This window comes from Hylobates moloch, unplaced genomic scaffold (genome assembly GCF_009828535.3).
Source record: "Hylobates moloch isolate HMO894 unplaced genomic scaffold, HMol_V3 SCAFFOLD_4, whole genome shotgun sequence".
Lineage (NCBI taxonomy): Eukaryota > Metazoa > Chordata > Mammalia > Primates > Hylobatidae > Hylobates > Hylobates moloch.
In genome coordinates, this window is record NW_026652279.1 from 4,295,881 (window position 1) to 4,320,949 (window position 25,069).

At 38.3% G+C, this 25,069-nt stretch overlaps 1 protein-coding gene and 1 long non-coding RNA gene across 9 annotated transcripts in view; one reads left to right on the top strand and one right to left on the bottom strand.

Moving 5' to 3' along the window:
* PTPRG (protein tyrosine phosphatase receptor type G) overlaps positions 1-25,069 on the top strand; it is a 759,442-nt gene that overhangs the window by 686,932 nt on the left and 47,441 nt on the right. For all 7 annotated transcript variants that reach the window (XM_032149389.3, XM_032149390.2, XM_058437116.1 and 4 more), the window contains 3 exons: positions 3,667-3,758; positions 15,045-15,136; positions 22,730-22,826. In XM_032149389.3, the coding sequence (XP_032005280.1) occupies positions 3,667-3,758; positions 15,045-15,136; positions 22,730-22,826 (281 nt within the window). The remainder of the gene's footprint in view (positions 1-3,666; positions 3,759-15,044; positions 15,137-22,729; positions 22,827-25,069) is intronic.
* LOC116810458 (uncharacterized) overlaps positions 3,280-25,069 on the bottom strand; it is a 66,483-nt gene continuing 44,693 nt past the window's right edge. Inside the window, exon 2 of one of the 2 annotated variants that reach the window (XR_009213036.1) lies at positions 3,280-3,586. This is a non-coding gene — a long non-coding RNA (uncharacterized LOC116810458). Of the gene's footprint in view, positions 3,587-15,252; positions 16,170-25,069 lie in introns of those variants that run through there. The other variant, XR_009213035.1, reaches the window with a different exon arrangement.

Here is a 25,069-nt window from a genome sequence, read left to right on the forward strand (position 1 = left end):
ATGCATATAGAATGATCTCATTTCATTTTTTAAAAATAAAACTCCCATATAGTCCCAGCTACTCAGGAGGCTGAGGCACGAGAGGTGTGAGAATCGCCCGAACCTGGGAGGCGGAGGTTGCAGTGAGCTGAGATCGCGCCACTGCACTCCAGCCTGGATGACAGAGTGAGACTCCATCTCAAAATAAAATAAAATACATACTCACCTAACACCCAGAAAAAAAAAAAAAGGAAAACAGCCCATCTGTCTATATTTGGGTGAGATTATAATAATAGCCCACAGATTGATCTCCTTGTTCCATTTCTGCTGCCCTCTAATCCATTCATCATGTAGCAGCCAAAATGAGCTTTCTGAAAGAAGCAAATCAGACGGTGCCTCTCCATGGATTAAAGCCTTTCATTGACTTTCCCCTGCTCCTAGACACCAGTGAAGGTTCTTTGGTCTGCTGGATCCTGCATGATCTGGCTCTGGCCTGCCTCTCCAAGGTTGCTTTCCACAGCCTTTCCCTTGCCTCTGGCTTCCTTCCAGTTTCCTAAAATGCGCCAAACTCCCTCTGCTCCAAGGCTCTTCAACTAACTGCTTGACTTGCCTAAAATGGTCTTCCTCCAGAGTTTCACAGGGTTAGACCTCCTTAATCAGGCCTCAGCTCAAATGCCACCTCCTCAGTGAAGTCCCTTCCTTCAGCCGACTTCATTTACCATCACATCATTCTTATTTTCTTCATTGCTCTTGACTATTTGAAGCAATTTGTTTGCTTGTTGTGGATGTTTCCCCATGAAGACATAAATACTAGGAAGGTAGGTGCCTTGTGTGTCTTGTTTATCATTGTGCTCCCACCTCCTCACTGCAGATGATCAAGGAATAGTCAATAAATGAGGAAAAGTATACAGGGATAGACCTCAAAATATTCATAGTGATCATCACTCGGAGGAAGATTTTGGGTGTTTTTAATTGATTTTTTTTCTTTTCATTCATTTGTGTTGCCTAATTTTTCTGCAAAGATCATCTGTTGCTTATATAATACTTTATCAATTACTCCAGTGCTTAGCCAGGCTTAAGGAAGTAGTTTTAAGGATTGCAGACAGCGGCGGGAATGTGTTGTCTGCATACTTGATGCTGTGCAGTGGGTGCTGAATAAACATTTGCCAAATCCATTGAAATCTTTATTCTACAGGAAGACATTCCCCACAAAGTTCTGTAGTTAGTTGCCCACCCATATATTTGTGTGGGAGGCAAGTGCATGATGTGCAGCAAGGTACAGATGCGGAGCTTTGTCTCCCGGGTTTCTGATCCTTATCCCCAGTTGTGTGCTTTTCTCTGGCAATCATGGAGTTATTTTGCTCCAGGGAAAATCCATTATAAACAGCAGCACATGGGGCACTAGAGTGTGATTTGCTTCAGTACACACTGCTTTTTTCAAAGATAATGTGGAGCCTGCAGTTCCACATATAACTGAGAGACTGGCTAAACTGTCTGCCTGTCTTGTAGGGAAAAAAAATCTACAATATAGTATATATATCCTTTCCAAGTCACTTTAACAGTAACTTGGCCAATAACAATTCTATTTACTAATAGCTTTACATTTTAGAAGTCTAATAGCCATAATAATTATGGTCTTAAAATCAAAGTTACTTCTTGCATGCATTTGTTTTTTACAAGTTAAAGTCTAACCCAGTAAATTGCATCCCATTCATCTTAGTGACTTAGAGCACTTATTTGGGCTATTAAGTAGTTGAATAGCTGTCCTCTAACTCAACAAAAGCAGGTTTTCCTTAGCTATGATACTGGACGGTTAAGGCTTTCATTCATTTGTGAAGTCCATAACCTGTGTTTTAACTTTAATGTTACATTCTGGAAATCTGTGCAAATTGGGGAACGTGGGGGAGGAGAGGAAGGAATCCAAGAGTAGAAAACTTAATAACTAATTTAGAGAGAGAAGGAAGTTATCTCAAACATCAAAATATTTTTTTACATAGATTTCCATTGCTTTACATTCAGAAGATTTGGTTAGCACCAGAGCCCTATAATATTATGTGCATTTCATATCCATGTAGCTTAAGTCTCACTAACTTATGTTCTTCACAAATTTAGGTAAAGGCAGCTAAGCAAAGAGTGATGAAAACTTGTTTTATTATTTATATTATAAATGCTGAGCAATTCATAGGAAAAAAAAACACACTCATTTTTCTTCAGTGCTCTATTAGAGTAGTCCTGGGAGGCATGTGTCAAGAGTTGTAGTAACTGACGTTCAAAATCTCCTAATGCTATGGAGCAGCAGTCTAGATTGATTCTAGAGCACTATCCTAATGGAAACTGCTTAGAGCTACTTTCCATCTGAAAACAGGCACTGCTTAAAGAACAGCGCTTCACACTATGACATGTGATCATTTCTGATTGCGTGTAGTTATAATAGCCTGTATAAAAGCTGAGATGGAAACATCTTTGTAACTCTGTGGTCTCTTCACTCCCACGGAGATCTTGTTTTTTGTATTTTCTTGATTTTTCTCTAACCTTCCCAACCCTAGCCCCTTCTTTGGCCTCACAGAAACAGGGTATGCCCAGTGGAATCATCCCAGGATATTTTTGATTAGATTGAGCAAAGACAACTGTGAAGAAAAGTTGACTTATCTGGTAGTTGGAATACGGGCCCCAGAAAAAGCAAAGCTGTAATGTGTGTAAATGTTGTTTGGTGTGCGATGCCAGAGGAGGAGGACAGATCCCAGTGACACTGTGCACCAGAAGGATGCCGCCTGCTTGGCTAAAAGACCCAGCAGTAGGGCCAGCTATTGTAAAGCCCCTCTGCCAAATGAACAGGGACCCTTCTCTGGTCACAATAGCCATTCACGCTGAGCAGCTTCATTAAATATTCAGCCTGTGCTTCCGGCAGCTCATTAGGGCCGCAATGAGCAGTGACGTGGATGCAGGAAAGCTGAGGGCCAGCCAGCATCGGAGGCAGAGGCTGAGTGAGCTGCTGATGGCTTTTCTCTTCATTGCCTGTCCTATGATGACCAGTGTGTGCTCTCTGCTTTGCTTGAAATACAGAAAAAAAAAAAAAAAAAACAAGCAGATGACACTTAAAGGCTTCAAGACCTTGTCTCAGATGTTGTCTGGCAAGGGCCTTGTGATTCTGAGTGCTTGCCTTCCTGAAGCCCTCTGACCCCTTTAAAGAGCTGTCTGAGGCTTTGGGGGCCTTTGCTAAGCATGAACAATGTGGTGCTATTGTGTACTTGGGCTGTTTGATGACGATATTGGAAGCGGATACAAGGTGTGGTTTTGAACTTGGTGCTGGGGATTTAGAATAGCAATTTATTCATCTGTAACATACCAAATTTAGAAATATTGTGAGATAACCCTAGCGGTCTGTGTGGTAGGTTTACTCTCTACCATGTTTTCACGTATTTGAGTAGTTAAATACTAAGCCTTTCCCTTTGAACTATCAGGTTGGATGCAGTGATGATAAAAAAAAAAAAATGGATATTCTTTAGCAATTTGGGGCCCTTCCAACAGGCTGAATGTTGTCCTTGTATCTTGTTACTTTTACATGAGTTTACCCTCAGTGCTGTGTGATGCTTAAAGCTGGGAAGATCTGCAAAATAAGAATTAAAAGAAGATGAACTCAGATAAAGTATATTCTATTATTGACATGTTTTTCTCTTTTCTACACAGAAAATGTTTTCAGACTGCTCATTTCTATGTGGAAGACAGCAGTTCACCTCGAGTGGTCCCTAATGAAAGTATTCCTATTATTCCTATTCCGGGTAAGTAAGACACTGCTCTTACTTCCAATGGGCTAATTGGTTTTCTCTTTTATTCTCAGTTTTATATGATAAAACAACAAAATATTTTATAGCCTTTTAAAGCTTGCCCAGTATAAGATATCCTTAACTGAGAGTAATTTAATGAATACTCCTTTACCTATCTGCAAAGTAATAAAACTCTCTTTAGAGGAACAAATAACTGAGTTAATGTAGTATACAGTCATATGCAGGAAAGGGAAGTACAGTAGAAAAAAGGGAAAAACTGTACAAAAACATTCTTAGTATCTACTTGGACTAAATTTCATTTGCATAGGCAATTTGTGCTTATATTTTTAAATCACAATTTGTGACACATTTTTTTAAAGGTGATATTTTTGTAAGATTCTTTCCTCTGAAAATCATGTATCTTAATATTCAAAGTTTTGGTTCTTATGATGGTTGTGTGGAAATAGAGGGATACATTACCGGTCTGGTGGATATTTCACTTTTCTTCTGGTAAGAAGATAAAGCACTTGGTTAGTGTTGGGGTAGGGAATGGTGGAGTGCACACTGTAGTGAATCCTAGCAAATGCCATAGGCATTTAGAAGTTCAGCAGTGGGTTAGGTGTAATAGGATGTGGGATTTGAAGATCTCACCCACCATTTTTATTTGGCATCCCTTCTTCTTTGCCAGATTTTAACGTTCTACGTCCTGGTTTCATTATTTGCTTCCAAATACGTATCTTCAGATATTTCAGATACATCTATCCTCTTGACATTACTCTTTTGCAAACAGAAGCATCACTTTGATTATAATGCCACCCCTCCTCCACACCTGAAGCTCCCCCATCCTGCCGATCTGCCCTATTCTCCATAATGCTTTCCTCCAACTAATGTGCTGTTTATTTTACTTTTTTGTTTGCTCTCTTCCCACTACAATGAGAGCTTTATAAGGGCAAGTGGCCGTATCTTCAGTGCTAAAATAATTCTTGGCACATAGTAGGTATTCTTTAAATACTTAAATGAATGAACGTTAGAAAAATTTCCTTAAAGTTCTAAAAAGGTCTTGGCTGTGAAACTCAGAGGTACAGTCGTTCTTTGGGTACCATGGAGAAATGTTTCTATTGTTTGCAGATTGTCACTACGTGTGGTTATGGTTGTGGACTGAATTGCCCTGTAATGTGTCTGTATATTGCTAAGTCATTAGATATTACTGGGATTGTCCATGTTTTGTACATTCTAGTCAGCTTTTCTCACTAAAACTTGTCAAACAGAAACAAGAAGATTAACAGAAAGTCTTTGATTAAGTTCCTGTTGGAGTATTTTGTGGCTGCTAAACTAATTCCCATAAAGATAGGATAAGTTTTGTGTTACTGTGTGTTCTCCACTAACCCTGCCCCTTTATCCTTGCTGAAGGAAACTACTTTTCCTTTGAGAGGAGAGAAGGCAGACAGGAATCATCAGTCTTCATCAGCATGAAATAAGTAGTTTCATTGAATCTACTGGATTTGCACAATAGTGTGCATATACTTTTTCCTCTTGCTTTACCTACAATATGTGTTGACCACTGGAAAATTCCTGGCAGCCTTTCTCCCCTCTGACCTGATTTGTCTGACAGACTCAGTTGTTTGGCAGCTGTGTAACTGAAATCCATTTTTAAAGAGTTAAATGGTGAAACTACTGGGCTGTTTTTCCATTTCTATTTTCTATTACCACTGGATTAGGAATCAGAAAACCTAGGTCCACCCTGAAATCTTTGTTCAGTGCCTTAACCTCTCTGAGCCTTAGTTTCCAGAATCTGTAAATTAATTAGGATGCCTATTCTCCTTGCCTTTTGAGGTAACTGTCAAAACCACAGTAGATGATATGTGTAAAAGCATTTTGGAAACCATACATTAGGCCGAAAGTGTAAGCTGTTGCAACTTTCCTTCCCAAATCATGGTACTGGTAATCCCATCAGTCATGGAGAGAGAGCATTTGCATGACTCTCATGTTAAAATTGTGTCCCTGACACTGAACTACATCCACTAGGTGTGCCCTACCTTGAATCATTCTTCTTTGATATAGGCTTTAGAACTTTCAATTCACTAGGATCCTCTGAATATGCCTTGCAACACCTTTGAGTAGGTATATTAGACCAGAAATTGCTTTTGAATGTTTTCTGTTTCATTCCCAGTTACCTATTTAATTAAGAAGTTAAATACTCAAAACCCAGGGGCATTTCTTTAAATGTGTCTTTTCCCCTTTTAAATATGTTTCTCCTAATTCATGCTCACTCACTAGTAATATAACTGTATCAAAAGAAGATTGCCTCACATTCTCCACTGAATGAGAAGCCCATGTATTCAGTTGTACCTCAGTTGGCAAGGCAAGGCATTCTTGACAAGCTGTAACACGTTTGTAAAAATGAATTATTTTAAATGTAAGGCAGTGTGATGTTAAAGGGCTTACCTAGTGAACTGATGAGTGAGGCTAATCTGCAGGTCTTCATAGCTAACATAGCCTTACTAGGAGCATGCCTAAACAAATGAACTTACTTCACCCTTAACTGAGAATTACCCTAAATGACCTTTCCTTAAAGAGCTTTCAGCTTGATCACAATCTCTCAGCTTGGTAAATAAAACCCCACAGTCCTATTTAATAGTTACATTTGGAAAATATTTTAATTCACACAGCACTTTTTAAACAATTAATTGTTCTATTCTTTAGGATTTCTTCTTCTTTAGTTATAGCAGTACAACTGTGTCTCATATAAGAAAAACACAATTCAATTTTTAACAAACTTGTGAGTTATTTTCACTCTACTAAAGCTTTTACCACAACTTTTCTTTAATGGAGACCTCCATGGAATCATTTTAAATGATTTATCTTAGAAATTATCCAATTGTTCTTATTTCTAAAAATAATATGAGATTTATAGAGCTCCTATGAAGTATTTATTCTACCCATTCAATCTCAGTTATATTTTATCCCTGCTCAAAACCTAAATAACAATAATACTGGACCCCAGATTTATCAAATTATTTTACCGCTTGGGCTCTTCACTCTCTATAATTGATTTTTTTAAAGATATTTGCAGACAACAAACATAACTAGTAAACTGAATCATTATACTGGCTAAAAATACGTGCAGCAGGGTGAAGTTGAAAATTCTAGTACCAAGCTGTTGTAAAAATAGAGCTCCAGGGTCATCACTGTGGAATATGCAATACACTGTGTTCCCAGAGCTTATTTTACAGTTAGCCTCTTAAAAAATTGTTATCTAATAATTATTGAGCTTTACCAACAAAGTATATTATGTTTATTTTCACTACAGTCCTATAGAGACAGGTACAGTTGACACCCCCATTTTCTGGATGAAGAAACTGAGGTTCAGAGACATTTTTTTAATTTGCCCAATGTTACAGAGCTAAGCAGTGGAGCTAACACTGGAATTATCTCTGTGACTTCAAAGCACAGATGCTTATAAATGGCTCTGCCACCTCTTGGCATACGACTGTGACAGTTTTGATATCTCAAGACTTCAGACTCCTCATTTAGATATTGCTTCATTAAATCAAGGCATTTTCAAATACATGTGAATATTCTCTTTAGTTTTTTCTGAGTTATTGATCATTAACTTCTCTCACTAGCACTGACCATTTGGTTTTCCATTAAATTCTCTTTCATCCTCCTGGAGGGAATTTCATAATTCTTGGGTTGACATTTTCCCCATATTAAAAAATTTCCCCTCTCATGTCTGTTCTCTACTTATTTTTATTCTCTTCCTTCCTGAGAGAAAGACTCAACTCAGCAAGACATCCATTCCCTGCACAAAAACAGGTCTGTGTGATTTAAATGACTTAGGAAACAAGTCACAGCCATGTTGAATGTTGAACAAATTTAGACACTAGCTCAGCAACTTTGGATGATTCTGCTGTGGCTAAAATTCATAAATAAATAGCTTGTATCTTTAAATCCCAAAGCATATGTGGAATCAGTTAAGTTATACTGACATTTGGGAACTATTATAAAATAGGTAAATGATTAAGGAAAGCTTTGCTAACCCTTTGATACTCATCCCTTTGAGATAGCAATTTATAGGAGTTTTTGAAGAATTTTGAATGACCAATTTTACTAATTCTAACAGGAATTTAGGATATTCAGTGTGTTCTTCTGATTTAGTATAGCAAAGACAGTGTTTTAAGAATGAAGACTTTTTTTTTTTTCCCCTGGTCTCACCTAACACTTATGCAAAATACGGAAATACTAGACAGAGACTGTGAATATAGATGGTGACTGAGGTTAATTAGCCATGTTAGAAAAAACTCAAAATGCAAGAGTATTTATCTAGCTTGAAAGAAGTGCTTTTGAGGTTGGCTTCCAATCACTATAAAGGTAGTATCAATTATTTTATCAGATAGATTTTGAATGGTTAGTGCCTGTTCCATGCATGACATATGGGAAAAGTAGGAGCAGGAGAGATAAGTTAAACTGTGACTTCTGCAGGAGAGTGAAAGGGGTTTTGGCGCAATATATTTCACTAAGGGTTTTTCAAAAGAAAATGTTCCCTGGTTACTGGTTTCCCATTGTTTAGGTGTGAGGATAAAGCATAATTGAATGCAGTAACCCAGCTGTCAGTCCCCTCATATGCTTTCCATCTTCTAAAATACTGAAGTGATCACAAAATCTGTCTTTAAGATCCATAATATTCTTAACATTGACAGGTACTTATAAAAATCTAGTGACTCAGGAATATTCTTTTGAAAAAACAAACGAATATTACAGTTATTAATGAAGCATTCACTACATTATATTATTCTTTTAGACTTTCATTATATATAAACTTTTAGAAATCAGAACTTAGCTCATGAAATTAACCTGTTATAGAGCATATTGAAGGGGCTTTCCTAAATACGCACACTGCCAGACACAAATGTCCGTACAAATGCTTTTCTCTGGAAATTAGAAAATCTAACTTTCTAATAAGAGCACTACAAAACAAAATGTTGCTGCTAACCAGTAGCTTAGAAATTCAGAAATGATTCATGCCTTTCCAGCAGTTAAAATACATCTTAATAATTTGAAGGTCACTGGCTTCAGCAGGGTGCCAGAATATAAAGGGGTTTTAAACATGCAGTTTAAAACCCTTGGGATTAAACCAACCTTGTTGGCATATTTTATTTATACAGAGATTATCTCCAAAGGAGATTCATTGGTCTTTTGACTATAATGAAGCCCTTTCTTTATTGACTTCATTGTGTCATAAATGAAAAGAGATTTCTTTTTATGGCAGGAAATAAAATGTTCCAACCTCCACAACACTCCATGCATCCTAAGAGTGTGATTTAGACAAAAATCTATTTGTTATGTCCTAACTCAGGAAATCTTGATAATGTCCTTTTATTTCATATTTGCTTTATCTTCCTAAGTTGACACAAAGGAATTAGCAAACACCTTGAGAGGCCTGAACTTGGCCTCTGAGAGACTGAGAGGGCGGACGGGAGGGGCAGGGGGCTGAATTCCTGAAAATGAGGTCTATCCACTAGAGGTGTAGTTAACAGTACCTGCTAACAGGCCAGTTGTTGGAACAGGGTGGAAGGAAGGGGGTGGGTAAGGTCTGAGCTGCACTGATTTGAGCCAGGTACTAAGCTAGGGCTCTGTATGTTTTCTCTGCCCATGGAGATTTGGTTGGAATTTGGGATAGGGTTGAGAGATCTGCCAAGGGTTAAATGAACTCTACAGGGACTGCTCATAGAGTGGGTGACTTAAGGACCTCTGGAATCTTAATGGTATTTATATAAATACCCACACACTTCCAGAGTAAGCAAGAAGGGATATTTTATTAAATAGACCTTAAGTCAATCAACTGCAGCAGCTAAGCATCTTGTCAGGAAGGTAAATGCCGTTAACACTTTATCTGCCTGGCATCATCAAGGTGACCAGTCTACCAGTGTGAATTTTCCAGGTAACTGAAGCTTACCCTCAAAGCCAAAGAATATCATTTCAATCCTTTTTGCTGAAAAGTTTCTTTTAAATATAAGCTCTAGGGAGGTAATATAATAAGGAAGAACCCAGGTTTTGGAGTCAGCCTGGCCCTATTACTTGATGATGACAGAAACCTTGGCAAGCTCCTTGGTCCCTTTTAGGCAGTTTCCTCATCTAGAAAATTAGATTAATCACAGCACCTAGAACATAGGGTTGTGCATGTAAAGCAAGTAGCACCTAACAATAAATCATAGATATGAAATGTTTACTAAATGCCAGGCACTCTTCTAAGTACTTGTGCTATCTTGTTTACTTTTCATAACATTCTATGAATTATGAAATGTTTACTAAATGCCAGGCACTCTTATAAGTACTTGTGTTATCTTGTTTGCTTTTCATAACACTCTATGAATTAAGTACTGTTATTCCCATTTTACAGATGAGGAAAGGGAATCAAAGAAGTAGAGTCACGCAGTCTGGCTCTGGCTTTTCCACTCATACCATTGCCTCTGGTTTCCTGATACACAGGAAGCCTCTCATCACTGGTGGCTGATAAGAATCACAGATACTCAGTTTTACTGAGTTACATGCCAATGGCCTTACCAGGAGCAGTGTACTAAGGCTGGGCCCTTTGTGCAGCTCCTCCCTGTGGTGTATGTTCAGGGACAGCTTTGGCTGCTCATTTTTCCTTTCTAATATCAAATAAAAAACTATGGGCAAGAAAGCTGCTTCTCTTTTTATTTATCTGTTATGCCTTAAGATTAAGAGAAAGGAAATTTAGCATATATGAGTAGGTTAGAGGCATCAAGTACTGGTGATTTCCCTCTAACAGTTCTGAAGATGCAAGTACAGCAGATACCTAACTGTAGATTTTGGAAACAGCTTTATGTTCGAATGCCATTGTTCTTTACTGCCTACAGTGTTGCATTTGAGGTCAGTGTTATCTCAGCTTTGGTCTTTTCTTCTCAGGAGAAGTTGCTGTCATCAGTTCACCCTCTTCTGAGGCTCTGCTTTTGGTACCTACAAACCTAATTTCAAACTTCATCAAAAGTACATAAGAAGGTTTTGTTGTGGATTGAACAAAATAAAAGGCCAGTTATGTACATAATCTAATTCTAACCATAAAAAGCTAAAATCTGGGAACTTAAGGGTAAATAATAATATTTAACAACAATAAGCCCACCTCTTCAGGTACATATTCTCTACATTAGTCATTTTATAATCGGGTGATTTAGTGATAATGGTAGTGGTCCCACTTTTGCCTAGTTTAAACCTTTGGTATCTGAAAATTTTGTAAGTACAAATAGTGGCTGAGTAAAGTGGCTCATGCCTATAATAATCTCAGTGCTTTGGGAGGCAGAGGCAGGACGATCACTCGAGCCCAAGAGTTTGAGACTAGCCTGGACAACATAGTGAGACCCCCATCTCTACAAAAAATATAAGCCAGGTATGGTGACGTGGGCCTGTAGTCCCAGCTACGCAGGAGGCTGAGGTGGAAGGATTGCTTGAGGCTAGGAGTTCAAGACCAGCCTGGGCAACATAGCAAGACTCCATCTCTACAAAAAATATAAGCCAGGTATGGTGGCATGGGCCTGTAGTCTCAGCTACTCAGAAGGCTGAGGTGGAAGGATTGCTTGAGGCTAGGAGTTCAAGACTAGCCTGGGCAACATAGCAAGACTCTATCTCTTTAAATTAGCCAGGCATGGTGGCGCGGAACTATACCTAGCTACTTAGGAGACTGGGGTGGGAGGATCACTTGAGCTCAGGAGTTTGAGGTGGCAGTGAGCTACAATTGAGCAGCTGCACTCCAACCAGCCTGGGTGACACAGTGAGACCATGTCTCAAAAAAAAAAAAATTAGCACAGAATTATCAAGTGACATTTATCAGATTAACCAGGATATTAAGAATTTAAAAGTTTAATTTGTTATTCCTTGAAATTATAGTGCTTTGAGAATGAAGACAAACAGTATATCATAGTACACAGGAATACAGTCTTTGGGTTCAATGGACCTGGGTTCAAATCTCAGCTCTGCCACTTAACTGAGTCTTTTTGGACAAGTTGCCTTGGTTTCCTTATGTGCACTGTGAGAATAACCATGTTCCCTTCATCTGGTTCTTACAGAGATAAATGTGAGAAAAACATTTAGCACAGTCCCTGGTAACCAGTAAGGGCTTATTAAATGGTGGTTTTCCTCTCATTCTACCAACTTTATCATTATCCTGCTTTTGTTATACCATAATAATCTCTCATTTAATCTGTAGTCAGTGAAAACATCTTCACTTTGATTCCAGCCCCCTTTTTCCTTTATGCTTCTCCCACCACCACCACCACTACATCAGTGACATTTATTCCCACTGTCATCAAATCCATCCTTTTAATGGCACTTGTAGTCTTTATCACACAATTACACTGTTCTTGCTCTCCCTTGTGTTCATCTCTTCACCACCACAAATGTCCTTGAGCAGAGATCATCTCCCTAATATCTGGCTGAGTACTAGGTGCTCAGAAACGGCTTCATCCAGGGGTTTCCCATTCTCTGAGTCAGAGCACTTTTTATCTAGGGTCTGCAGCCAGCTGCTTCTGCCATTCTAAACTTTTTTCAACTGCAAGATGCATATGAAAAGAGTACGCATTTCTTGGAGTACATGTTAATACATATAAAGTACACAGAAAGTGCCTGGCCTAGTTAGTGCTGCTAATATTCTCTGCAATCTTTAATGAAACTCAGACATTTAGGTGGAGATAGCATGTTTTGGATAAATGTCTTCTTAAAACACACAGGGCCTTTCCAGATAAAAATTGAGCTGATTAGGCCTCTGATGCTGTCCTAATTGCTTGGCCTTCTGCTAGTTACATTGATTTTATAATCATCTGGCTCATGTTGAGAGAATGTAATAGAAAAATTATGAGAATGATTAGAATAATTAGTCATAGCCTTATATTCATCTCAATATAAAGAAAAGAGATTTATGACTCCGCAGCTATTTATCTTGATGGCAGGGCAAATGCTGTATTATCTGGGTAGCTGACAGTGGTCAGTACAGCATGCATCTGTATGTATGTCCGCCTGTCTGGTACTTTTGTGACATTATTGGTGGTGCCTGGAAACCCAGAGGGTGTGGTTAGGCGTCCTCGGATAAAGATGCAAATTGGAGAGACTAGTGAGTCATATATTTCCATGATTATCATACTGAGCTCTGCTGGATTTTTGCTGCTTCTAGCCATAGTGGCAGCAGGCATACTGATTTCTGGGCATGTGTATGTGACATTAGCTTGGATATTACAGTTGAGCACTTTGCAGAAAAAAACAATAAGCAGTTAACCTGAAAGCATTTCTTTTAATGATTTGAGGTGGGCTATGGCCTTTAAAATGCTGTGGTTTTTACCTTACAGAGTAAAACCGTTCTAAAGCTGATATGTTTTTTCTTATTTTGAACTAGAGTCCGTGTTCTTAATCATGGCACTATAAGTTCTCGGGAATCTAAAATTCTAAACTATCTTTATCGTATAAATGTTGCCTTCGACCTATTACTCTACTAAATATGTCACTCTGCCCTTGAAAATAGTGTTGTATCTGTCATTTCTAAGTATATGAAAGTCCTATAGTCTGTATATTAGAGTGATTCTGTGGTTAGGTTGTACATCTCACCCATTTTGCCTCTTGTTTGAAAATGAGTTTATTCTTGGGCTAATCATTTAGAGACTCTCCAGCTTTGTACATAGTAACCCTTTTCTCAACTTGAGATCATTTTCATTGCCACTGATCATTATTGTAGAATTTGCTTACTTCTAAACGTTTTAAGTGAAGTGATCAGATAATTTTGGAAATTTTTCTTGAACTGTGCATTCTGCTAAATATTCTGGAGAAACATTTTGGCTCCGCTTACTCTGTTAATGCTGGTTACATCATGAGAGCTATAGATTTCTTGGGCATGCAAAATGATTGCATATTCATGAACATCTTCAATTCTGAAATATTTGTAAATAACTTGGCAATTTTTTTCATAAGGTTGCCTATTAACATGATTAGGACTTTAAGTGTTCACACAGGAAGAATTTGTACTTACAGAGCACCACCTATTTGATAAGTAACATTTCTATGCTAAGCAACTTGGATTATGAACACATAAGTCACCTTCCTAAAACAAAGTATAAGAGATGCTATTTTCCACTTAAGCATGATTCAAGTTTGAAAATGTCAATAGATGCAAAAAGCCACCCTAGAGCTTTGCTCTCTCGAAAGAAAGAAGAGAAGGAATGACATAGTCAATGTTAACTGTCACCAGATGAAGAGAAATCAGATTGTCAGGCCTGGATCTATAAAATTCTTGCCAAAGTAGGACCTCATTTACACATACAGATCTTCATACCCTTTGCTAAGAAAAGCATCTGTGGCAGTTTAGATGTTTGTGCGTTTGCCAAAGATCTTTCACTCTGAATAAAGTAAATGTCATGTCTGTTGTTTATCTCAAATTCAGCAGAGTATTTTTAAAAGGAAATATTTGTGGGGGAGGGTCGAGGGAGAAGGGAAGAAGGAGGTTGGGGAGCTCCAGTTAGTTGGGTGTGGCTATTTTATAGCAGTACTCAAGTATCATGATAAATAAGCTTAAAACGTACTTCGGGCTTATGAACTGAAAGTCTCCTTTTGAAGTGACAACACAAAATAAATGGGAATGTGGAGTCTTCCTGAATCTATACCTAGTCTGTCAACACCAAAAAAATCCAGTTAATTCAGTCAAACTGATTATTTGGCATCATGTAGACACAGCTGTCTTGAGCGAAAATTTTGAACACTTAAAGATAGATGGCATTGTACCCAGAGCCAGCTGGTACAATGGCATCTATCTATAATTGTGTATAAAGGATTGCTTAAAACTTAAAAGATTGGAAATAGAACTTAATTGCTCAAAGTTCAAGCTGGACTCCATTGAACAGCAATTAAAAAACAAACAAACAAACAAACAAAACAAAGAAAACCCCTGGTGTGATAAAATTTCTTGGCAAATGGGTACCCTTGATAAATTCACACTTTTAGTTAAGAGTATGCTGTGGTAATTTAACTATGTAAATTGCCTTGAATATAAAAAGTAAAGGGAATTCTCTATGTACCTTTTTTAAAAAACCGTATTTAACCTGGCTTGTAGGCATTAAAGTCATAATGAGATCCTAATGTAAAATAAATCCTGAGACTTTTCTTCAGGACATCTATTTTGTGTGATACAATTATTTTGCTCTTTGCAAAAATCAAGTGTTTGTCTTAAGGATGCTTTGCTTTATCAGTGTAACTTGTTTTATGGAAGTATTCTACGTAACTTTGAATATTATTTTATTCCCCCAGATGACATGGAAGCCATTCCTGTCAAACAGTTTGTCAAACACATCGGTGAGCTCTATTCTAATAACCAGCATGGGTTCTCTGAGGATTTTGAGGTATGTTTCAAAGCTGGAAGTTAACTTCCAGAAACCTAACTCTTACCTTATGCAGATTTTTGTAAACTTGAACTGAATTCATTCCAAGCATAACAAAACAGTAACTATGGAAAGTGGAGTTTTTCATCTATTATTTTAATAGGCATTCTTTTCCAAATAAAATTTAGGTGAAAGGGGAGTTGATTGTACCTGTCCTGAATATGTATTTCTACAAAAGAACTGACTTAGTGATAGAAAAGAAGCAAACTGGTAGGGATTGCTCTTCAGGCTCTTGTTACATTTAATTCTAACTGGGAACAGCAATCATAACACAAGCTCCCTAATTCCGTGTCTTTTCTGCAATGCACATGGTATAGTGAAGATAGCAGGTTTGGTGTCTGAAAAACTGGATGCTGGCTTCATCAGTAGTGAGCTTCATAATCCTCAGACCAATCACGTCATCTCAGATCCCCCGTTTTCCCATTTTTGAAAAATGGCACCAATGTCACCTACATTGTAAAGTCGTTGGAGAAAATAAATGATGAACATCTTTGAAAGTGCTGAGTTCATTGTTAAGAACCATGCAAAGGTTGACTGTTGTTGTTTTCATGATTATTAATCCTTGGAGAGAAGACTTGGGTTAACACAGCCTTCTGATTTTAAGAACTGGTGTGTAGGAAACAAGGTAGAGAGAGGCATGTACCACCCTGCCAACTCTGGGTTCCGTGCCAGTTCAGCAGTGACAGGGTGTCAATGAGGAGCTATTAAACAGACTGCCCTTTTCTTCACTGAGGCGCTTAACTAAGGCACATCTCTGGCAGCAAGAGTTGTGTCGAGGAGGCCAAGTTTTCATGGCAGCTCAGCTGTCTTCTAGCTTTGTGGGTAAGTTGGTTCCTTTCTCTGTCTCATTTCTACTTTAAAATGGAAATGATGATGATGATGATGATAACCTACCCATCTCTTTCAACAAAATTGGTTACCGGGCAAAATGAAGTAATGGAAGGTAAGCACTTTAAGATCATCTAGGAGTCATACAGCTGGAAGGTGCAGTTACCTTGAATGAACAATGAGAAATAAAAACAGGATGAAAAGCCCCTGTCTATGCAAATTTGGAATCCCAAAACGCTGTCATAAAGGCAGTTATATTGCTGACTTGTTTTAAATTAAGTCTTTCTCTTAGTTTTTTGTTAGTTTTTGTTGTTTTGAGCAGAATGAAAACAAAGGTGGTAGAAAGAACCTCTGATTTATTCTATGAAGTCATATGTTCTATGGAACCAACAAAAGCAGGTCAAGTATTTAATGCTATTAGATGCTTACTAAAAAAGGTGCCTATTCAACTACAAAGAACATGGTTTAAGTCAAACATTTTGTATTCATGAGGACAGCAAATCTGTGTGGTGTTAAAGTGATTTAGTTCAATTGACTGTTGGCTGGATGACTGAGCAAGAATATTGAGGCATTTAACAATGTTGATGGTATTCAGGACAAACATTTATCCTCTAGAGAGCCGAATTTGATCAGGATGATCAAATGCAACTCCAGTTTCTCAATTATTTATGATTTGAGACCCCAGTGCTATTCATCACAGCTGGTTTTGACACCATTTAATTATTCAAAATAATCAGCTACACCTCTGTAAACTTGATCTGACTTAAAATGGGCTTTGCTGCATCAAAATCATGCTTCTTAACAAATCCTGGGCATCTGTACCCTATTTCTGTCCTAAAAAATATACTGCAGCTAAAAGCTTTAATCGCCTACATTGAACTTTATAGCTTAAATAGTATTAGCTGATACTTATGGGAGTGGAATGGGGAGGGCAGGCAGGAAGGTGAAATGACTGTTGTCATTTCACTATCTTTTCAGGTTTGAAAGGTTTAAAATCAGAGCTGTTCAGAATAGGAAGAATATGCTTTCTTCTAAAAAGAACAGCAAAGCAGCAACGTAAAGGGGAGAATAAGAAAATAGAAAAGCTCACCAATGTTACTGTCACCTTATAATTCGGTGAAAATTTGAAGTATTTTAAAAGAGTAGTATTCCTTTTGGGTAACTGCTAAAAGGGAAAACTGGTAATAGGCTACATAAGAAGCTATTATGGCTATTTTATAAACAGAGATAGTAACAGGCTTTATACGAAAGGATAGAAAAAGATTTTGTGTAATTAAAAACAAAATTGTGTTATGGTAAGAGAGTTAAGGTAATCTTAATCTCAGATTTCCAGATCCATTTACCTGGAATAATGATGGCCAGCATTTACTAGTTAGCACTGTGCATAGATGATTCTATTTCCTGAGGTAGGTGCTATCTTATTGTCCCCATTTTACTGATGACGAAACTACCCATGAGAAAACTGAGGCTGTGGGTGGCTACATTTTGAAATGGCAGCAGTAGGGTATCTGACTTGAACCCACATGGTTCACCTTGACACCATCCAGACTCTCATTAAAGTCGTGTCCTGGGCCAGGCACAGTGGCTCACACCTGTAATCCCAACACTTTGGGAGAACAAGGTGGGAGGATCGCTTGAGATCAGGAGTTCCCAACCAGCCTGGACAACACAGCACGACTCTGTCTCTACAAAAAAATTTTTTTAATTAGCCAGGTGTAGTGATGCACAACTGTGGTCCTAGCTATTCAGAGGCCGAGGCTGAGGCAGGAGGATCACTTGATCCCAGGATATTGAGGCTGCAGTGAGCTATGACTGTAGCACTGCATTCCAGCCTGAGCGACAGAGCAAGACCCTGTCTCAGGAAAAAACACCAAAAAGCCAGAGTAATGTCCTGTAATGAGCCAAGGTCAGAAGGAGAAATAAGCAAGCTTGCAAGTGACTAGAACCGATCATGCCACAGTGCCTTAACGATACAAAAAGGTGGGGAGAGCAGCCAAATTAGGAACCCCCCACTAGGAGTATTAGCTGCCCATTAAGTGATCTGTATGGTCTCGAGCCTTCTGAGATAGCTGAGAATATGACTTATAAAAATCTTATCCAACATGTAGGCCTAAAATTAGTCTTAAAATTATGAGAAATACAACTGAAAAGTTAACAACTGGACATTAAGAGGAGCTAAAACAACCTATCTAACAGTTACTGAAGATCTACCATTCTCTGGCCATAATATAAGATACAAATGTGAATTAGAGTCCTTGCCCTCAAAGAGTTCAATCTGGTATTAGGGGAGGCCAGAGTGTACACAACCAAAACAGAAACAGGACAAAGCAAAATAAGTGCTATTGTACAGGCATAAAGTTCTGAAGAAGTGCAAAGGAGAAAGGCATCTATGTATTTTCATTGGAGATTTCAGCAAAAATTCTCACCCATCATGTTTAAACATCTTGGAAGTAAAAAAATATTGGTGAATAACTATCATAGTTTCAGAACTTTACTGCTTGGCGAATGCGAAAAACAATTCACTGGTAATTTTGACTCTTTGTCTAGAAGTGTTGCTATAAGCCAGCTTTTTGTTCTTGTCAGATAAATTCTAGAGACCATGAAAAGCAACATCATACAGTATTTGCAGTCACTAAAAATAACATCAGTCCTTTTCTTGTGATAGCGTTGGATGACACCATTACCTTGGCTACCTGAGCTAACTTCAACCTCACTGTCCTTCCCAGGGAGTAGTTTCCCAGAGTAGTATTAAAAGATTGACAGCCTCTTCCTTGGCCCCCACAAACATAATGCAGAAGGCTTCCAAAAGACCAGTGCTAGCATACTCTTTCAAAAGGAAGGCACTCCAAAGCTCCATGAGTCAGAAGAATTAACAGGCAGGGACTGGAAGAATCAGAAGTCTAAAAGAGTGCAGGATGAGGCCAGCAGTCCACAACCCCTTGACAAGATCCTCTGGGGGACTGCCTCTATTACAGTTAACCAGCTGTGCTAAATTTGGGCTGGTTGTTCATCTTAAATCAAAAGAACAAAGCTTAGTCCACCTGAGTCCATGCTCTGAGGGACCAGTGGCCACAATGACTTTAGGAAATGAAGGGAGACGTCCAGGGTTGCTGATGACGTATAATAGGGAAGTCTCTGGTCAGAGGTGTAATGCTGCACCAACTGCTGCCTGCAAGAGGGCAGAAAATGAGCCTGTAGGCAGGGCTGTCCAATCTTTTGGCTTCCCTAGGCCACATTGGAAGAATAAATGTCTTGGGCCACACATAAAATACACTAATGAGAGCTGATGAGCTAAAAAATTGCAGGAAAAAAAAAAACCCTCAATGTTTTAAGAAAGTTTACGAATTTGTGTTGGGCTGCTTTCAAAGCCATCCTGGGCCGCATGTGGCCCGTGGGCCATGGATTGGATAAGCTTGCTGTAGAGTTAGTTTCCTCAGCCTTTTTGACAAAAATGCCAGTTTGGGTCTTAAATATCTTAAGAAAAACATTTTTAAATGGTTATGAGGTAAATCACAGTTGTTTGAGATTTTGATGAAGAGGGAGATAAAAGGGAGATAGCCAGATTTCATGAAAAGTAATTCTTATGTTAGAGACCAGCTGGAGGATAATAATGCTGTGTTATACTCTCCAAAGACAGGTTAGTTTTCTAGGGGGCAAATGCAGTCATTTTGATAAAGATACATGGATTTGGATAGAGGAAGAGAACAGGCATTCTTACCAAGGTAAATGGCAATAAAGCAATGAGCAGGAAATCAAATGGTCTTTTCAAAGGGTATGGAGTTAATATTGTCTGGGACTGGGAAGGGAGGGGAATATTGTCTGGGATTGGAAAGGGAGGGGAAGATAAGATGGGACCTTGAAAGCCTGGCTAAGGGAATGTGGAATCTCTCCACACGTTTCTGAGGAAGGGAATAACAAAGTCAGCATAACGTTTGAAGAAAATCAGTCTGGCAGCAATTTATACCCTGAGCAGAAGAGAGTAGGGGCTGGAAGATGCAGTATAACCAGCACCTGTCAAAGGCCAGTTCTGTGTCCGACACTGTACATGCACTGGGTCACTACCATGACCTAAACCCATCAGTCATCTGTAGAACAGTCAGTCTCTTTACCACAATTGTAGGCTGCCTGAACTCAGACATTAAGAATGTTACCCTTACTTGGTGTAATACTTGGTAACCAGATCCAAATAGTTTATTCTCAGCTACCTTTTTGGAACTGAGCAATCTGAAAGATTTCTAGATGTTTTGTTGCATTACTTTTTTTTTAATTGAGCCATAGTATAGTAGCACAGTAGGTCTTTAAGTGCTCTTTAAATAGCCTCTTGCATCAATGACTGTAGGTAGGAAGTGATTTAGCCTACGTCACCTCCCTAAAATTCTCGTTATATCAATTTTTAGGGTTTGTTCGGTCTTTGATTTTTTGCTTTATTTTAAACCTGTTTTCTGTTGGCCTTCTCCTATGCTTATGTGCCTGTTAAGATTCAAACTGTTCTTTTTGAGAATTCTAGCTTTGTTATATAGAGAGTAAAATATAAACAAGTTTAAACTATTTATCAGAGTTCTGAATAGGTAAATTTGCAATGCATACTCCATTGGCCAGTGTCTCTTTAAAGGGTTTTTAACACCTATTAAAATCATGTTAACTTTGAAATGGCAGTTCTGATGGAGAAAAGCCACTCCAGGATCAGATGATATTATCAGCATCTAAATGAGCCAGGCAGTACTGCAAGGAATTAACAGATGACATTATTATCTACATGACAAAATCAGAAGGCCTCAGGCAAACCCCATGGGTTCTAATAAAATCAGATTTGACAATATTTATTACGATTTTTTTGTTTCTGTCATTCATCTAATTGGAAAAGTGAAATAGAGGCAACAGATCAGACAAGGCATTTTAGATAACAAAGAGTTTGGCCATATCGAATGACAGCTTTAAACAATACTGACAACTGCTCCCAAGCAGTCTTGGTCAATTGCATTATATTAGAAAAGAGGCTCCAACTTCAGTCCATAGCTAGGGTGGTCAGATCTATACAACAGGAAAAAAAAATCAATAAACAAAGTAAATCTCAAACTAAGGTACAGAGCCACAATCTCTCAGCATAAGAAATCTGAACAATTCAACCCTAAAGAAGTACATGCCAAAGGTGTGACCTTCAAAACCCAAAAACAAAAGACTAACTTGTTTCAAATCCATTTTCAAAAGTTGTCTGCCCTTGAAACTCTTCAAAAGAGCATGTCTCAGGTCTTATAAGGCAGTTTCAAAAGGCAGGTCCCAATATTCTAAGTTTGGCTGGCACTGCTCATGTTCTTATGTAGACTGATTTGTGATCACACTTTATTATCTCATTTTAGAGAAGACCCAAAGGGCAGCCTTAAAGCTCCTTAAACCAGTGTTTTCCAAACCATAGGTTATAAACTATCTTAGAACAGGAAAATATTGGAGTTTAGTAAGTAAGGAATGGGTAAGAACTGTCATGAAACACACTTTCCCAGAAAGGTGGATTGAATTAATGCCTGTTGGGCTTTTTTTTTTTTTTAATGGACAGCTGGGAAGGACTATAATTATGGAAACTTCAATTTACAGTGTCCAACAATTGGAGAGTCACTGAATACTGTTTCTTTGAACAGACAGAAATTCTTTGCTTTTATACCTTAAATTCTTTGAGTACAGTAACTTCCTCCTTCTAGAGAAGAAGTGTACTTCTCCCTGGGAAGTACTTAGTGAATATAAAAGACAACCAGTTCATTGTTTTCATTATGTTTAATGTAAATACTATGGAAAACATCCATAATTGCTAGGCAACTCCTTTGTGAAATAAAAAAGTCTGCATGCTTCTAAACTCTGCTACATCTGTTCTGTGTAAAACATTTCTCCTGATAATACTGTGTTACTTTGTTCAGGCTCTTTGTAGCAGCTGTGTACCGCTAATGACTTCCCTTATTAGTTAGCTCCAGTACTTTCTTGGGTTTGAAGCATATAGTGTAGAAAAATTTGGCTTTTCAGCAACGTTGTATTAGGCTAATGGATGACGTTTATATCCACGGCCAAGGTAGGATAAGAGCGTTATTTCTGCTACTGCTATTTTTCCAAAGAAGGATAACTTTTAACATACTAGAGTTCACAAATAATTTGTCAAGACTGTATATATGAGATATGACCATTAGTTGGGCTATTATTAGGGTTATTTCAGCACTGAGTCTTTAGAATCAATGCACCCTCACAATTATAAAATGAGGCTATAAGGCCTGTAAGCATATTGCAAATCATGGTAGAGATTATACTTCTTAGAAATTCCCTTTCTTCCTTTAAGACTTAGGTAAATTTTTTCACCTGTCTAAAGCCTTCCTCTGTTCTGTGCTCCCATCAGAGCTTTTTCAGGCCTCTTTTCTATTCATCATGTTTGACTATCTTTTTGAATATTTTTCTCACCCATAAACTGTGATGTATTCAAAAAGAGATACTGTTTTACATCCCAGGGACTAGGTCAAAATCTAGAATAAAGTAGATGATCGATGAAACAGTAAAGAATGAAATCTTTATACCTTTTTCACATTCTTCATAAACTTGTTATAAATATGTCAATAATTATATCCGAAGTTGGGATTGAGGAGGTAATGGTGGCTGTGGCTAGGGAGTGAGTAAACACTTTATGCCTTTAAATGTATATTGTGTTCCTTTGTTTCTAAACTGTGTCTATAATCTTGCTGTTCTCTTCACTAGGAAGTCCAGCGCTGTACTGCTGATATGAACATCACTGCAGAACATTCCAATCATCCAGAAAACAAGCACAAAAACAGATACATCAACATTTTAGCATGTGAGTAATAAGCTTTAAACTATCTTCAACTGCGAGGAAATTAAATTTTCATGCTGGGTATAAGTTGAAAGCCAAGCAATCAGAAGCAAGATGCCAAGAAAGAATGATTCTCGCAAGCTAACCTCTCATGAGCCCATCTTCAGCAGTGTAGATGTTGGGACATTTTCTTCCCCCTTAGCCTTTCATTAGGCTGTCAGAGCTCAGAGAGCTTAATAAGATGACTGAAAGAAAATGTTTGGAGCTTCACTATTTTCACATGAAGTGATGTCATATCACATGTTGGGAGCCAAAATTTGAATGTCACTTGGTTATATTGACATTGTTTTTAACCTGTAAGGGCCAAATCTTTTAATACAAATGAAAATAATGGAATTGAATCAAGCAAGCTGAATTTCAAAGCACTTTCAAAGACTACATAATTGGCTTGTACCTTAAATGATGAGCCTCCAGGCCTTTTGGTCCATGTGGTTACTCCTATCTGTCACATTTCCACGGTCAGGAATATTCTGTAGGTTAGGGACTCAAACAAATGGACATTGTTCATACAGAGCCTCTTCATACAGAGCCTCAAGGAATACCCTAGGAGCACAAGCTACTTCTATGGCTAGAAGACCACATTTCACAGATACGTGGGGCTTGGCTCACTGGCATATAATATATGCTTTGATACTAAGGGTAGGGACATAGATATTTATAGTTAACATATACTATGGTAAGGACTACATTATATAGAATTGTATAAATAGTGCATTTAAATTGGACCACTTAAAATTTGAACACTATTGTATAATGTTTTCTTGAAGTTTTAGTGAAATGTAATTCATATACCATATGAAATTTACCCATTTAAGGCCAGGCACAGTGGCTCACGCCTGTAATACTGACTGGCACTTTCAGAGGCCGAGGCAGGTGGATCACTTGAGGCCAGGAGCGCAAGACCAGCCTGGCCAACATGGCGAAACCCTGTCTCTACAAAAAATACTAAACTTGGCCGGGCACAGTGACTCATGCCTGTAATCCCAGCACTTTGGGAGGCCGAGGTGGGTGGATCATGAGGTCAGGAGATCGAGACCATCCTGGCTAACACGGTGAAACCCTGTCTCTACTAAAAATACAAAAATTAGCTGGGCGTGGTGGCAGGCACCTGTAGTCCCAGCCACTCAAGAGGCTAAGGCAGGAGAATGGCATGAACCCAGGAGGCGGAGCTTGCAGTGAGCAGAGATCATGCCACTGTACTCCATCCTGGGTGACAGAGTGAGACTCCATCTGAAAAAAAAAAAAAATTCTAAAGTTAACGGGGTGTGGTGGCATGCGCCTGTAGTCCCAGCTACTGGAGAGGCACAAGAATCACTTGAACCCAGGAGGTGGAGGTTGCTGTGAGCCAAGATTGTGCCACTGCACTCAAGCCTGGGGAACAGAGAAAGATCTTGTCTCCAAAAAAAAAAAAAAAATTACCTAGGGTATACAACTCAGTGGGGTTTTAGTATATTCACAGAGTTGTACAATTATCACCACAATCTAATTTTAGAACAGTTTTTGCACCTCAGCAAGAAACCTGTTAGCAGGCACTCCCAATTCCTCCTTCTCTCCAGCACTTAGAAACCCTGTATCTACTTTCTGTCTCTGTGGTTTTGCATATTCTGGACATTCCATATAAATAGATTCATACTATATGTGACCTTTTGTGTCTGGCTTCTGTAATTTAGCACAATGATTTCAACACTCATCCATGTTGTACCATATATCAGTACTTCATTCCCTTTTATGGCTGAATAATACTCTAATGTGTGGATATACAGCATTTTGTCTATTCATTCATCATTTGATGGACATTTGTTTCTTTTCCACTTCTCAGCTAGTATGAATACCACTATGAACATTCATGTACAAGTCTTTATGTAGACAGATATTTTCAGTTCTCTTTGGTGTATACCTAGGAGTAGAATTTGCTAGATTATATGGTAATTCTATGTTTAAAATTTTGAGGAACTATCAAACTCTTTTCCAAAGTGGCTATTCATTTTACGTTCCCACCAACAATATATAAAGGGTCCAATGTTTCCACATCCTCACCAACTCTATTTAAAAAAAAATAACAGCCTTGCTAACGAGTATGAAGTGGTATCCTATTATAGTTTTGATTTGCATCTCCCCAATTATTAGTGATGTTGAGCATCTTTTCATGCTTATTGGCCATTTGTATAACTGGTTTGGAGAAATGTCTAATCAGATCCTTTACCATT